This window comes from Canis lupus, chromosome 23 (genome assembly GCF_003254725.2).
Source record: "Canis lupus dingo isolate Sandy chromosome 23, ASM325472v2, whole genome shotgun sequence".
NCBI lineage: Eukaryota > Metazoa > Chordata > Mammalia > Carnivora > Canidae > Canis > Canis lupus.
Window position 1 is genome coordinate 47,324,432 of NC_064265.1, and position 16,128 is coordinate 47,340,559.

The following is a 16,128-nucleotide window of genomic DNA, read 5'->3' on the forward strand; positions in this document are numbered from 1 at the left end:
GCGGGGGCCCCAGGGCGCTAGAGACCTCGGGCAGCTCCCCCGCAGGGCGCTAGAGACCTCGGCGTCCCCCTCCCCTGCCCCTCTCCAGGGCGCTAGACCCCTCGGGCAGCTCCCCCTCCCCCAGGGCACTAGAGACCTCGGTGCCCCCCTCCCCGGGGCGCTAGCGACCTCGGTGCCCCCCTCCGGCGCTAGACCCTCGGGCACCCCCCCCTCCCCGGGGCGCTAGAGACCTCGGGCAGCTCCCCCCCAGGGGCGCTAGAGACCTCGGGCAGCTCCTCCCTGGGGCGCTAGAGACCTCGGCGTCCCCTGCCCCTCTCCAGGGCGCTAGACCCCTCGGGCACCCCCCCTCCCCGGGGCGCTAGACCCCTCGGGCAGCTCCCCCCCCCCCCCGGGGCACTAGAGACCTCGGCGTCCCCCTCCCCGTCCCGGGCTCTAGGGACCTCAGGCCCTCCCCCCCCCCCGCCCCGGCGCCCCCGGGGTCCGGGCTGTGCGCAGGGCTGGGAGCAGGCGCAGGGTTTCCTGTGTGTCAGCAACTTCCCTCGGCCCGACAGCGGGCGGAAGAGCCGAGGGGCGCTCGCGGGCCAATCGCCGTCCGGCAGCGGGACCCGCGCCCCCTCGCCCTGGGCGCGGCGGGCAGAGCGCGCTCCGCACCCGGCACGGCCGCTCGGCTCCGGGGAGCTCCGGCCAGCTCCGGCCCTCGCCCCGGGCCCGACTCCGCCCCCCGCGGGGAGCCGCCCCCCGCACTCGCCCGAGCGCGGCCGGCAGGCGCGGGGAGCACGGCGCGACCCAGCAGCGCGGAGCGGCGGGACCGCGGAGGCGGCGGCTAGCGGGCGAGGCGGGAGCGGGGACATGCCCGAGCCAAGTTGATCCGGGGCGGCGAGAGCCGGCCGGGGGCGCCCGCCCCGACCCGGCCGGACCTCCTCGCCGCCCCGCCGCCCCCGCGCAGCCCCCGCTCTCCGCCGAGGACCCGACCCCGGGGAGGGCGCGCTCCCAAAGTTGGCGGCGGCGGAGGCGGAGGTGGCGGAGGTGCCCGCGCGCCCGGCTCTGCAGCCTCGGCCCCGCCGGGAAGTTGCTGGCCCGGCTCGGTCGCGGCGGCCCGGGCGGATTTCATGGCCCGCGGCGAACGGGGGGCCGGAGCCGGCGTGGGTGAGCCCCAGCGTGCCCCCGAGCGCGCCCCCTCCCGAACCCTCTCCCGCGCGGACCCCGAGCGCGCCCCGGAGCGCGCCCCTTCCCGCGGGGACCCCGAGAGCGACCCCTCCCGTACCCTCTCCCGCGGGGACCCCGAGCGCGGCCCCTCCCGTGGGGAGCCCGAGTGCGCCCCCGAGCGCGCCCCCTCCCCCGGGGACCCTGAGCGTTCCCCCGAGCGCGCCCCCTCCGGTGGGGACCCCGAGTGCGCTCCCGAGTGCGCTCCCGAGCGCGCCCCCTCCCGCACCCTCTCCCGCGCGGACCCCGAGCGCGGCCCCTCCCGTGGGGAGCCCCTGCGCGTCCCCTTCCGCGGGGACCCCGAGCGTGCTCCGGAGCGCGCCCCCTCCCGCACCATCTCCCCCGGGGACCCCGAGTGCGCCCCCGAGCGCGCCCCCTCCCCCGGGGACCCCGAGTGCGCTCCCGAGCGCGCCCCCTCCCACACCGTCTCCCGCGCGGACCCCGAGCGCGCCCCGGAGCGCGCCCCTTCCCGCGGGGACCCCGAGAGCGACCCCTCCCACACCCTCTCCCGCGCGGACCCCGAGTGCGCCCCGGAGCGCGCCCCCTTCCGCGGGGACCCAGGCGCCGGCCCCCTCGCGCCCCCCCGCGCTCCCCGGTCCCCGATGCTCGGGGCGGCCCCCGCCCCCCGCCCCCGGGCCCCGGCCGGAGCAGCCGCGTGAGTCGGGGGCGAGCATGAGCGCCGAGGCGCTGTGGCCGCCGCTCCCCAACGGGACGGCCGCGTTCCCGGGCGGCCAGGGCGGGCCCTGGGGCAACAGCACGGCCTCCGCCGCCGCCGCGGCCGCCGCCCCGTTCACCTGCGCGCTCACCAAGACGGGCTTCCAGTTCTACTACCTGCCGGCCGTGTACATCCTGGTGTTCGTCACCGGCTTCCTGGGCAACAGCGTGGCCATCTGGATGTTCGCGCGCCACATGAGGCCGTGGAGCGGCATCTCCGTGTACATGTTCAACCTGGCCCTGGCCGACTTCCTGTACGTGCTGACCCTGCCCGCGCTCATCTTCTACTACTTCAACAAGACCGACTGGACGCTGGGCGACGCCATGTGCAAGCTGCAGCGGTTCATCTTCCACGCCAACCTGTACGGCAGCATCCTGTTCCTGACGTGCATCAGCGCGCACCGCTACAGCGGCGTGGTGTACCCGCTGCGCTCGCTGGGCCGCCTGCAGAAGCGCACGGCCGTGCACGTGAGCCTGCTCGTGTGGCTCGTCGTGGCGCTGGCCATCTCGCCCATCCTCTTCTACTCGGGCACCCAGGTCCGGAGGAACGGGACCGTCACCTGCTACGACAGCACCTCGGACGAGTACCTGCGCAGCTACTTCGTCTACAGCATGTGCACCACCGTGGCCATGTTCTGCGTGCCCCTCGTGCTCATCCTGGGCTGCTACGGCCTCATCGTCAGGGCCCTGATCTACAAGGACCTGGACGACTCGCCCCTGCGGCGCAAATCCATCTACCTGGTGATCATCGTCCTGACGGTCTTCGCCGTGTCCTACATCCCCTTCCACGTGATGAAAACCATGAACCTGAGGGCCCGGCTCGATTTCCAGACCCCGGACATGTGCGCTTTCAACGACAGGGTTTATGCCACCTACCAGGTGACCCGAGGGCTCGCGAGTCTCAACAGCTGCGTGGACCCCATCCTCTATTTCCTGGCAGGAGACACTTTCAGGAGGAGGCTCTCCAGAGCCACCCGGAAGGCCTCCCGGAGGAGTGAGGCAAACTTGCAATCCAAGAGCGAGGACATGACCCTCAACATTTTATCCGAGTTCAAGCAGAATGGAGACACGAGCTTGTGAAGAGGCAGGAACCACCGAGCACCCCCCGCTCTTGTGACACGGTAGGATGCTTAGTCAATAGAGTCCAGCGTTTCCCTTCCCCCCTCTAAGTTTCTAGTGAGCTCAGAACAAAGTAGAAGTAGAAGAAGTAGAGAAGTAGAAGAAGTAGGAGAAGAATTGAAGTAGTGAAGTAGAAGTAGTAGTGAAGTCAAAGTAGAAGTAGTGAAGTAGAAGTAGTGAAGTAGAAGTAGTGAAGTAGAAGTAGTGAAGTGAAGAACAAAGTAGAAGTAGTGAAGTAGAAGTAGAGGAAGTAGAGAAGTAGTGAAGTAGAAGAAGTGGTGAAGTAGAAGAAGTAGTGAAGTAGAAGTAGGAGAAGAAGAATTGAAGTAGTGAAGTAGAAGTAGTAGTGAAGTCAAAGTAGAAGTAGTGAAGTAGAGAAGAAGTAGTGAAGTGAAGAACAAAGTAGAAGTAGAGAAGTAGTGAAGTAGAAAAGTAGTGAAGTAGCAGTAGTGAAGGAGAAGTAGTGAAGTAGGAGAAGTAGAAGTAGTGAAGTCGAAGTAGAAGTCGAAGTAGTGAAGAACAAAGTAGAAGTAGTAGTTTTGTTTTGTTTTTGTTTTTGTTTTTAAGTGGAAACACCCATCCCCACACTTAGCGTCTTTGGGTCCCCTTTCAGGCCTCCCTTTCTAACTAGACGTGTGTAAATCGAATTATGCTGACTCAGTTAAATGTGTGCTTTCTCATCTGCCTTTAGAATTGAAAGTGCACTTGAGTCCCAGAGCTGTCCTGATATTAATTTCTAATCAACTGTTCTGCTAATCATTTCTCCCGCGGAACTCGATTCACTCAACCTCAGCTGAAGAGGCCTCAGCTGGGTGTCTCTTCTGGGCCTGGAGCCGTAGGGGGTGACTGGCTGAGTTCCTTTGGAGAATCCAACAGAAAGGTCAAGGAATTTAAAAACCTGAAACCTGATTGTTTCTCAGCGTAACTTCTAGAAAAGTGCTGTCAGGTGCCAGATGTTTGGTGGTGGGAGTCTGCACGTTTTATCGTACAGGCAGATTGCATTTGGAATAATCAAAGTTCATGTGCTTTCTTTGTAAACACCGTGAACTCTTAGACTTTCCGTGATAAAGAACGTTTACTTGCACCGGGGCTCTACACTGCCTGAGGAGTTTGTGTCCCAGCACGAAGGCTTAGAGCTGTAAAAACAATGTAAAAAAAATCACAGATCTGCTGCAGACCAGGGCTGAAGACTGTTGGACAAGAAGATATTATCATCAGAGGGAGAATGACAGTCATTCACCATGTGGGCTGCAACTATATTTTCAAGCGTATGAGGCAAATAGGAGTGGGGAAGAGATGAAGGGGTTTGGTTTGGTTTGTTTAGAGGAGACCATGTTCGAATAAGGACTTCAGTTTAAACCAAAAGGGTGTAAAGGTTCTCTTGTACCTCTTCAAAATGTTGGAAAAAGTCAAATGCAATATGTAAAAAGGAAAAAAAAAAGGGGGGGGGCAGCAGCAGACTTTGTACAGATTTTCTTGGTAGAATGAAAAGCTATAATCCTTTAAATGTGAAGATAAAAGATCCATTAAAGGAAAAAAGCTACAAATATATGGGAGAGAGAAACACAGAGAATTAAACGTATGTGGTATGTAAGGTGCCACAGCACTGAAAAGTTGTGGACACAACAAACCCAACTGCTGATAGTTTAAGAGAAGACTGATGGTCAGTGGTTCTCCCCCACCCCCCCACCCCCCCCACCCCCCCCACCCCCCCCACCCCCCCACCCCCCCCACCCCCCCCACCCCCGCCCTCGGCCAGGCAGTAATGAAAACTCAGCAAAATACTTCAGTAATTTTAATAACAGTTTTCAATGAATATTGAATTTCAATGCATAAATATTGAATACTGCATTTCTAGCTATTGAAATGGTCAAACTCTGTATGGTGTAGGCTAATGAGGTGAGGTGACATGATTTTTAACTCTAATATATCCAATATCAAAGGAGTTTTTGTCAAAACTAACCTCAACAAAGCCGGCATGAGAGTTCACAACCGATGGTGGAAAACCTTGTTGGAAAGCGCTTTGTAAGTGAAGCGAGGTGGGGGCCGTCTTGAGGCAAGAACCTGTGGGACACGGTGACAGGAGGGTCAGATCTGGAAGGCAGTGCCTGTGGTACCTGCGTGGCCTGTGGATGTGAGACCTTCAGTTCTTAGATTCATCCAGGCTTTGTTCACAGAGGTCCATGAAGAAAAGCAGTGTCGAGCCTTACTAAAATGTGATTTTTAAAAAATCTGTTGAGGTTAACGCACAGAATTATAGGAGCCGAATCAAAAAGAAATTAGATGTCTTACCGACACCACCTGGTTTTGAGGAAAGAGACTAGTTAAGGTTCTCATTTGGGGTAGGGTCCTCTCCAGCATCCCTTGTCTGGGTAGAATCCTAAAGGAGAACGTATAAAACCTGTCATGACTGATCCCTGGCAAACATCACGCTCAGGGACACAAGATTAATAGCCACTGCATTACCCAAGGTGGAGATTTCGAAGCCTGTACCATCCTTGAACTCATGAGCTAACAGTATACATTTCTGAAATATTTCCTCACCATTCACTTTAGTTTTCTTCCCTTTAGGTCTCAGGATGCCAGCCTGGTTTACAATACACGTTACATCCATTGTTTCAGCTCCCAGAGAACTTTCCTTTGGACTGTGGATCCAGTGAGGTGGACAATGCCTACAACAAATTCCCTTTTACTTCTTGGCATTTTTTTTTTTTTTTGGCTTTTTTCCAGGGCTTCTAGTGGACAATGACAACACGTGAATACATGCCAAACAGTAACACGAACGATCTTGCCCAACCCCTTTCTAGGCACCGAGAGGTCTCTGGGAAGAGTCTGTGCTAACGGTAAAGACATTCAGAGGGTCAAGATGAAGCAGTGACCTGTTGGCTGGGAATTTGATGACGTAAGTGGGTATTTTAACAGTAAAGGCAAAATCTGTTGGCATTTTGATGAAAGAACCGCTGATATTATAGAACTTACAAGTTAACTCAGTTTTACACTACAAAATGATTTTAATGCCAAGTTCAAGGAATTTTTGGCTCACCGATTGACATCTCTGACTCTTTTTCATTTGCGTTTAAATGATAAAACACAAATCAAGAAGAGATACAGCAGAGAGTAGGATGCAGTGTTAAAAGCATGACATTGCCACTTGGCCAACTGCAGGACTCTTCACCCTTTCGATACCACTTCTCCGTGGATTAAAAACTTAGAGGACACCCATCTGTTGGGACCCCAGGGGACGTGCTAGAGCCTTATAATTATAGGCGGCCAGAGGTGCATGAAATCTGCCACCGTATCTTCCAAGACTCTTCAGTTCCAGGCCTTGGCTAAAAATGCTCACAAAGCTCACCAATTATGACGTGTACCTGTGACCTAGGAGTTTTATCAATCTACTCGGACAGGACAGTAAGCTGCCTTCGGATGCAAGAGATGTCTGTGCCTATAGCAGCTGGGACTGGACTAGGGAAAATCAAGATGTGTAAGTAGTCACAGATCTACTGAAGCTTTAACTTAGCTGGTCAAATTGTACCTAAGGTAATAGTATTTATTGATGAAGCTCACAATCCTTCAGTTATACAGCTTGAAAAGCTGTCTTGAAAGATCAACTATGCGGATGTCAATTATATTTATTAAAGTGAACTATAAGTCACACTAGTGTATTTTATGTAACGTGCTGCATAGAGAAAACGCGTTACTATAAACTGTGCTTTTCAAATACCAGTATCTTGAAATGTTTGTCGTAAGATGTTTTTGATCTAAAATATGAATGGATGGATGTCTTGTGATACAAGAGGTTAATTTTCCCTAGAAGTGCTTGTGCATGTTTACCTTTTTGCTTAGAATCCTCTATACAGACCCACTCTGGTGTCCAACTTGTATAAGCTCAATAATAAATACAAAATATCTCTGCCAGACTAGGCCTGTATTGTCTGTATTTTATATGACATAGACAGGTTTATATTGTCTTTTCAAGACCTTTAGAATCGTACCCCCAAATATGGTTGAAGCTTCCAATTCTAGTGCAGAAAAGTTGTCCTAAATTCCAAGTAGATCTCTTACATTTTTAGAAGCCCGGAGGAATGGGCGTTAGAGATAGATTAGACTTTAAGGAAAAACTAGGGAGAGAGGGGGAGAGAAAGAGGCAGGCAGCTGTTGCGATCCCTTACTGTCCTCAGTTCTGCTTATTTTTTTGTTGTTTCTTCTTAAGGTGAAAGAGTATAATCTTGAGTTCTTTCAGATAGTTTCTAAGTAACACACTACCAGCAAGTTCAACACTGCTATTTTAATGTATTTGTTGTTCAGTTGGTAACTTTAACTCAAGTTTTATAGTGACAACTGTGTATGATTTGGCTGCTGCAGTCTTGCAATTTTTTATTATGTTGTACACCGTATCCTACACAGTACAAATTAACATGAAGGGGAATATATGTTACTGCATCAAAATTTGTGACTTTGAATTCTAGTCTGTCTAGTGTTTTTGCAAAAATGTTTATTTTTATATTATCTGTGATTTTAATATGGTTGAACTAGATTTCTTTGTGATTAACAGTTTCACTGAATGAGCGGTATGGAAACAGTGTTACTTGACATTTTGAGCCTTCTCAGGTTTATCTAAATCAACGGTAGCTTAACAAATTCCAGACTTACTGTACGTAATTGTGTTTTTGATAAGAGGAATGTATGTATATTTTTTCTAAGTTTGCATGCAGGAAGTGTACAATACCGTGTGTTTGTGTATGTGTGTGTCTAAGGCATGCGGCCACCTTACTATCTGCTATTTATAATAGGAGAGCTTTGGTGTGATCATGATCATCAAAATTGTACCTATTATAGACAATTAAAACTGAAAAAGTCTCAATAAAACTGTAACATGTGATCTGATGGTTTCTATGTTATTATAGTGTTAATACTCCTAAGTTTCTCCAAATTTTGACACCTACTCTTGTGGCTGGCATCGTGTGTATTTCCTAAGGTGTGGCCTAGACAGTAAAAAGGGAAGTGTTAAGTTAATTTATAAGCTTATCATTATTTGAAGAAACACAGAATCAATATGTATTTTCATACTGGAGTTTAAATGTGAGCTATAATCTTTTCTCCTCTAATTTTTAGCCAGGGTGGTAATTATCCTAATAATAATCCTTTGTGGTTTCTGTGTATCCATTAGCCAACATTGCCAGCTTCTTTCAAGTTTATTAAAAAGTATATATCTCGTCCCATGTAGTAAAAAAGTATATAATGGAATAGATACATACTTAGAGCATTACCTCGCCCCCCCCCCCACTCTCCCCGTCAGTGGAGAAGGTAAGTGCATAATGGTCCCATGTTGGGTTTTCTGGTTGTCTGCTGAGACAGGTGCCCCGTCACAGAATCCTGTGGGTTGAAAAGCAAAAATCACTTGCATCCCTTAAGATGCGGGTCACTCAGTTTCAACTCCTTAATTAGCTATGCTATCCAAACTTCCTTCGTTAGGAATCTTCCTCTATCAATATCAGCTTGGTAGAGTTTTGTGGGTGTGTATGGGTGTACTTTTATTTAGTGCATGCGTAGAAATGATAACGTTTAAATTTTCAAAATCATTTTGGGATTGGAGTCCGAGAACCTTCTCTCTCTCTCTGTAAGTAAATACACTGCTTTTAAATTCTCTTATTTTTTTTTAAATTCTCTTATTTTAATAAACTGGAAAGTTTATATGCTGTTCAGAAGGTTTAGAATTTTGCCCCCAGATACAGTCAGGGTTTCCAGTTCCAAATGTAAAATGCTTGCCCTTAATTCAAAGTAGATCTGTTACGGTTTAGAAGTCTAATGGGATGGGGCATTAAAGACACAACAGATGTCACTAGGAATCCATGTTAATGTTAATACTGCGCTTACTTGTTTGAGCCTGTAAGGTTATGCTGCTTTGGGGTGGAGCCTGGGCACTGACCTCTCCAACCAGCAAGCAAAGTTACTGGGACCCATCTTGGATGGAGTCCAGCCCCTGGGCTGAGCAGCTGACAGTACTGCAGCTCCTTAAAAATAGACCTGGATAAGGAGGTAGGGCGATGGGAGGCATGTGGGGGCAGTCCAGGCCTGTACATGGGGGAGAAATGCATGGCCTTTCCTGATGAGGAAAAAATCACCAGTATCAGGGTAGGAAATCCTTGATGACAGATTGAAATAGAGGCCTTGAGATGATTCGATTTTATCCTATCGCCTCATTTTGCTGGTGGGAGCAAAGTTTTCCATTAAAAAGTGGAGCTAGCAAAGAACTCGGGGTTCTCATTCCTACTCAAGCATGCCTCCCACATTGCAGGACTCTTCACACTGTCGATCTTGACCTGATACTGGGTCATGATGAGCACTCTTTATCGAAATAGATCAGACTTCTTACCTCAGTAAAGCTTTGGGATTTTCATTTCAGAAACACAGGCACATACACACACTTATTTACGTGTACTTGTGTCCTGGGTCACAATAGACATTTGATATCTTAAGAATCATTTGATTTCTCTGAGGACCTGGCCAAAAAAGATAAACACTACTCAGTACAAGGTGGTGTAGGGTTACAGGAACAGGGGATGAGAAATGTTTTTCAGAACAACTTTTAAACAAAGTGGTACTCAGTTATTAATTTTGTTATATACATCCTCTTTTAATGCTTCTTTTTTTTAAAGATTTTAATTACTTATTCATGAGAGACACAGAGAGAGAGGCAGAGACGCAGGCAGAGGGAGAAGCAGGCTCCATGCAGGGAGCTTGATGTGGGATTCGATCCCAGGACCCTGAGATCACGCCCTGAGCCAAAGGCAGACGCTCAGACACCCAGCCACCTAGGCATCCTTTTTTTTTTTTTTTTAATGTTTCTTAAGGGGATCCCTGGGTGGCGCAGCGGTTTGGCACCTGCCTTTGGCTCAGGGCGCGATCCTGGAGACCCGGGATCGAGTCCCACGTCGGGCTCCCGGTGCATGGAGCCTGCTTCTCCCTCTGCCTGTGTCTCTGCCTCTCTCTCTCTGTGTGTGACTATCATAAATAAATAAAAATTAAAAAAAAATTAATGTTTCTTAAGCTTACATTTGCAAATCCCAAAGAAACAGCATTTAGCTTCCATCTAAGGACAGCTATTTGCAGTTTATAGAGCTTATAATTGAAACTTAGATTTATATAAATTCTGAAGTTTGTTCTTCATGTTATCCCTGCTCTGTGAATAGTTAACAGGAAAACAGCAAACATCCACTATGTTTAAGGGCATTGGCTTTGCAGTCAAAATGCCTTAGGTTTGAACCACCTTCTACCACTTATTAGCTGTGTACCCCGGGCAGTTACTTGCACACTGTTGGCTGTGTGTTCCTCAACTATAAATTGAGCATAATTGCAGCTCAGAGATGTTGGGGGAATTACATGAAATAGAAAATGCAAAGCACTTCCCACATAATAGACACTCAATAAGTGGCAGGCTCTTTGAGGCTGCTAAGGCCTTTGCCACTCCGTGCGCGCTCTTTCGTTGCTGTTTCTAGGATTTCTTTTGTCTTCTTTCATGCCCCGAAGGCTTTGTGGCTCTCCTCGAAATTCTTGTTGTGGAATTGAGTGCATATAATATTTTCTTTTGGAAGCTCCATTGAATATCTGAGGTCAGATAATAAGCAAGTGTTCAACTTTTTGATGCTTTGCACCGTGATATGTACTGTGCGGGACAAAGAGATGTAAATGAAGACGGGCGCAGCTAAAAATATATCACCAAGAAGACACTGCTGACCTCCTTAGCTGGGCCTCACCACTCGGGTTCACGGTCTATTTTCAGTTGCCACAGTCCAAAGTCTGCTCTTCGGTTTTGCAGATACAGAAACTTGATCTCGACAGTTCACCTAGAGTTCACCAACTCTGGGACACTGACTCACGCCAAGCAAACTGTGACAAGAGAATCATTTACCAACTAGAATGCCAGTTTATGAATATACAACAGCTATATCCCAGTCACAATAACAGACATCTGCCTTTTTGTTCAATCTAATTATGGATCAGAAAGTTGCCTACAGAGCTTAAGATAAGAACACAGAGAGGTAATATTCTTGAACAGCATTTCCAGTAAGACAGAGGAACTAAAAGAATTGCCCATCCCTGAAGATACTGGTTGTAATAACCAGCAACTATCCTGCATGTGGAAAAATTTTCCCTCCTTGAAGTAGCTTAGCACATAGATGGAGAACCTCACATGTGCTTATTTTCTTTTAAAATCAGTCACTGCCATTATTACTTCTTTTCTTGCAAAATGTGTTTCAGTGATGTCTCCCTGTGGTGGTGGTGGTTTTTAAGGCTGCAGTGCTTGCTCAGGTGGAGAAACTTAAAAGATACCCAGTTGGGTATGACAGTAGGTCATCACACATGCCATTCCAGAGTTCGGGACAAAGTTGTAGCAAGAGAGAGAAGTTTCGGAATTGTCCATTTACAAATGACAGCTGGGGGGGCGAGGGGTGAACCATAGAACATGCAGACATTAGGATAGACTGAGAATATGGAGCAGGAGTCATAGAAGATCCAGGACAGCCTTCTGAGGAAATCAGTCTCAGAAGAAAGTTTCCATCAAGAAGTTAGTCTGTGTCACTTGTTACAAAAACTATCATCAAGAGCCTCTTAGGTTTAGATATTAGGAGTCATTGGCATTTGGGGCACCCAGGTGGTTCAGTGGTTGAGTGTGCCTTTGGCTCAGGTTGTGACCCTGGGGGTCCTGGGATCGAGTCATGCTCTGGGCTCCCTGCAGGGAGCCTGCTTCTCCCTCTGCCTGTGTCTCTGCCTCTCTCTCAGTGTCTCTCAAGAATGAATGAAATCTTTAAACACCATGTTTATAAATCATTAGTATTTGAGAGAACTTTAAATTCATAAAAATAGTAACTACTCCTGATCACTAAAGTGTTTTGGTGAAGAGATTGAAGAAAATAAGACCGCTTAGAGACAGAAAAAGGCATAAAGAGATTGCTTGATAATGCCGAGGTAACCAAAATCCATGGGGAAATGAGTAGATGGATGACATCAAAAGGATAAAGGGAGGGGCACCTGAGTGGCTCAGTAGTTGAGCATCTGCCTTTGACTCAGGTTGTGATCCCAGGGTCCTGGGATCAAGTCCTGCATCGGGCTTCTCACAGGGAGCTTGTTTCTTCCTCTGCCTCTCTGTCTCTCATGAATAAATAGAATCTTAAAAAAAAAAAAAGGATAAAGGGAAAGGGGTGGTCTAGGGAAGGAGTGGCTATAGGTTTTGAAGTTGAAGGGCCATCGTAATAGACAAGAGCCTTAACTGTGAGGCTAGAGCACTGGATGGGTCACTGATAGGAAGATTATAGAACAAAAAGATTACAGGGACGGAAATGAAGGTTGGTGGATGACAGCAAAGAGAAGAGGGCAACTAGCAATAACTAGTTACTGTTATTCTCAAAAAGAGTTGACAAGGCAGTGGAGGGATAATGTCAACAGCAGTGGGGAGCTAGGAGATTACCTATCCGTTCCCTGATGTGTAAGGGTAGTAATATAAAAGTGGCCTCTATGGGAAAAAGAGGGAGATAAATATTTTATTGGGCGGTTGTTAGCAGCTTTTAGTAAGAGAAGATTGAGTGTACAGGAGCCTCCTTTAGGAGGAATTGTGTCTCCAGAACACATAGCAAAAAAAGGGGTGAGATGTACCACCAACAGAGGGTAGAAGTGGGAGGAGAAGGGAATGAACTGGAGGATAATACTTTTATGACAAACTTGTACCAAGGAGGTCATTCTAGACCACGAGGAGAATTGAGGCAAGTTGCAGAAAGATGCCAGAATGGGAATAACCACTATTTCATTAGTGGTTGGCAATGTTTTCCTACATTCTAAACAGATTCTTCATAGACAGAATTGGGGAAAAGGAAATGGATTAGCTTTAAATGGTGATTGAGAGCTTGTGAGGTGTTTCAAAACATGGCTGCAAACTCATTATTGCCATTTTCTCTAAGAACTATGATCTATGGTTCTTCTTTATTCTGAGAGGGTTTGTGGTGGTTTTGACCAATAGAATATGGCAGTTGAAGTACACTATGATTTCTAAGGCTAAGTCATAAACAGCTACAGTCTCCAGCTTGTTTAGAACATTCTCCTTGTTGCTCAAAATTCCTATATAAGAAGCTAACTACCTTGAGGCCACAAGGCCCTGAAAAGACATATAGGTGGGTGTGTGGGTTTTTTGTGTGTGTGTGAGAGAGAGGTGAGTGCTGGAGAGAGTGCACATGTGCAAGCCAAAGAGCCTGTAGCCATTCAAATCCTACTAGCCCACATACCAGACAAGTACATGAAGAAGACTTTGATCCCAACACCCAGTCATTCTAGTCACTCCCAGCTGCTTGAGTCTTCTCAGCTGAGGCCTCATACATCATAGAGCAAAGAGAAGTCATCTTTGCTGACACTTGTGTGAAAATCTGTAAGGAAAACAAAATCATGGTTATTTAGGTGTTCTGGGGCAATTTGTTACAGCAAATTAATGGCCTAAGACAGACTATAATGCAGGTTGCCGGAGTGGTGTCATCTCTCAGTTACTGCTTTCTTTTGCCCTCAGGTGGATGTGGCCAGGGTAGGGGTAGAGGTTGGGAGTTGGGTTGATTTAGAAATATACGGTGTATTCCCAACCAGGGATACTATTCAATTATATGTACAAGAACAGAGTAATGGATGATTGGTTAAAGTTAGTGCTTAATCATGGAAAAATATTCTACTATTCTATTCCTTGCCTCCAAAAACAATGACATGAATGTTGAAGTTTGAAAATGGAGAACAGTTAGAAGGCAAGTTGTATTAATCTTTGAGTATAAAAGGATTTCACAGAGAAGAGGATTTTGGCTTAACTAAAATAGGCTGAAGGCATTGTTATAAAGGTGGGTGTGAATGTAGGATAGAATTAAATATTCAGGAGGATGAAGGGGTGGTATTAACCTCAGGTTTTTAATATTTTTTTTATGTTATTTACGATAGTCACAGAGAGAGAGAGAGGCAGAGACACAGGCAGAGGGAGAAGCAGGCTCCATGCACCGGGAGCCCGATGTGGGATTCGATCCCGGGTCTCCAGGATCGCGCCCTGGGCCAAAGGCAGGCGCCAAACCGCTGCGCCACCCAGGGATCCCAGGTTTTTAATTTTTTTTTAATTTTGGGTTTGGGATATGAAGAGAACAATGAGCAAATGCAATGGATTGAAAGGAGGCTGGTCTTAGGGAGAAGAAAGGGAGAAAACGGGCTCATTGTGGGCTCAGCAGGTAAAATAAGTTAAAGGTAACAAGGCAGACTAAGAAAACCACGGAGTTAAAGAACAAGCAAAGAGGTTTACATTTATTGTAGTAGGCAATGGACAAATCACGCAAAGTTCTAAATCATGGAAATGACACGATAGAGAATCTGGCAAGGGAGGCAGAGGCCTGCCAAGACACTGTTGCTCCAAGCAGGACAAAAAATGGTGGTGGTGGTGGTGGTGGCAGCAACATACGGAAGCAGAAGCATGAAATAATCTATAGGGAGAAATATCCAGCTGTAGTGTGTGAGTACAATGGAGAAGAGAAAAAGAAAAGTCAATGATGACCGAGTTTCTGTCTGGAGAATTAAGAACAATGGCATGAATCCTGATGGAAATGGAGGATTGGAAAGGAAAGCAGGGGTGTACGAAACATGAAAATAGTGTGTAAAACTTGAAGACCCCTCTGCAAGAAGTATTCCACTTAATTCTTTGAGCCTCTCTTTTGCTAATCTGGCATAAATTTCATGTTGTTCAGTTCTCCTGCCCTTGTCCTTGAATTTATGACTTCACATCTAAAGGAGTTGAGCTGTTGAAAGGAGGGCAACTGGTCTACATTGTTATCTCTTAACACTCTCAGCTTGTGAGGTGGCCTATGTGCACACTCCCCAGTCACCACTTCTTGCCATTCATGAGAGCCCTTCACTTCTGGTTCGGTGAGCAGGCACCAAGCCCTTCCTGGGATAATAGCATCTTACTGTTGGGATCTGGGGCAGGCATGGGCATCCTGCTGATCTCTCCCAGTCCATTTCTTTAGATACACTACAAAACTATTTCTATTCAGGGATGTTAGGCCTTCAGAAAAACGTAAAAGGAAAATCTCAAAGTAGTAAGAACACAGTAAACAAAAGCATGGATAAAGAATAAATTTTTCTTCTTTTGAGTTTTCTAAGTTTGGGGCTTGAGGCAAAAAATATACTGTTTGACTTGGTTCTAAATGTATGTAGGGAAAATAGTTAAGATGATTACTTTTTAAATGGGGAAAGGTAATGGGACACATAAAGGGAGATAAGATTCCTATACTTCACTTGAACTGGCAAAATGATGACAATAGTAAATGGGGAAAGTTATGTTTATATAATGTAATAGAGCTACAACTAAAATAGGTATACCTAAAAATAGGTATACAAAGTGATATACTAAAAAAAATAGATGAAACAAAATGAAATTCTGAGGAATATTCAAGTAACCCACAGAAAGGAAAACAAATGAAAGAAATGATAAATCCTAAAATATCAATAATAACATTAAATGTAAATGGGTCTAAGTACTCTAAGCAAAACATACAGATTGACTGGATTAGAAAAACACAACCTAACTTTATTCTGTCTATAAGAAGACTACTTCAAATATAACAACATAGGCAAATTGAAAGTAAAAGAATGAAGAAAGACATATAAACACGATTTAAAGAAACACAAGAGTAGCCATATTAATAGCAGATTAGAAGAAAGAGCAAAAAAGAATTGACTGTGGGGGAGGTTGTATAATGATAAAAGGGTAAATACACCAAAGTATGCCCCAAAAAACAACATTGAAAAACATGTGAAGCAAAAATTGATAGAAGAGACATAAATCCAAAAATATAATTGGAGACTTCAACATCCTTCTTCCAAAAATAAAACTACTAGATAGAATATCAGCAAGTACATAGAACTCAACAACATGACCAACAGGCTCCGATTCATGTTCAGAAAACCAATAGTAGCAGAATAATAGCAAAACATATCATTTTATCATGTGTGCACACCCTGGATCATACAACAAACCTCAAGAAATTTAAAAGAATTGATATCATATAGAATATGTTCTCTGAACTC

The 16,128-nt window shown here is 47.0% G+C and overlaps 1 protein-coding gene across 1 annotated transcript; it reads left to right on the plus strand.

Moving 5' to 3' along the window:
- Positions 1-1,862: 1,862 nt before the first annotated feature.
- Positions 1,863-7,915, plus strand: P2RY1 (purinergic receptor P2Y1). The gene is made up of 2 exons (XM_025436149.3): positions 1,863-3,038; positions 5,608-7,915. Exon 1 carries the CDS (start codon positions 1,876-1,878, stop codon positions 2,995-2,997), a length of 1,122 nt encoding a protein of 373 aa, XP_025291934.1. The 5' UTR covers positions 1,863-1,875; the 3' UTR covers positions 2,998-3,038; positions 5,608-7,915.
- The last annotated feature ends 8,213 nt before the right edge of the window (positions 7,916-16,128 follow it).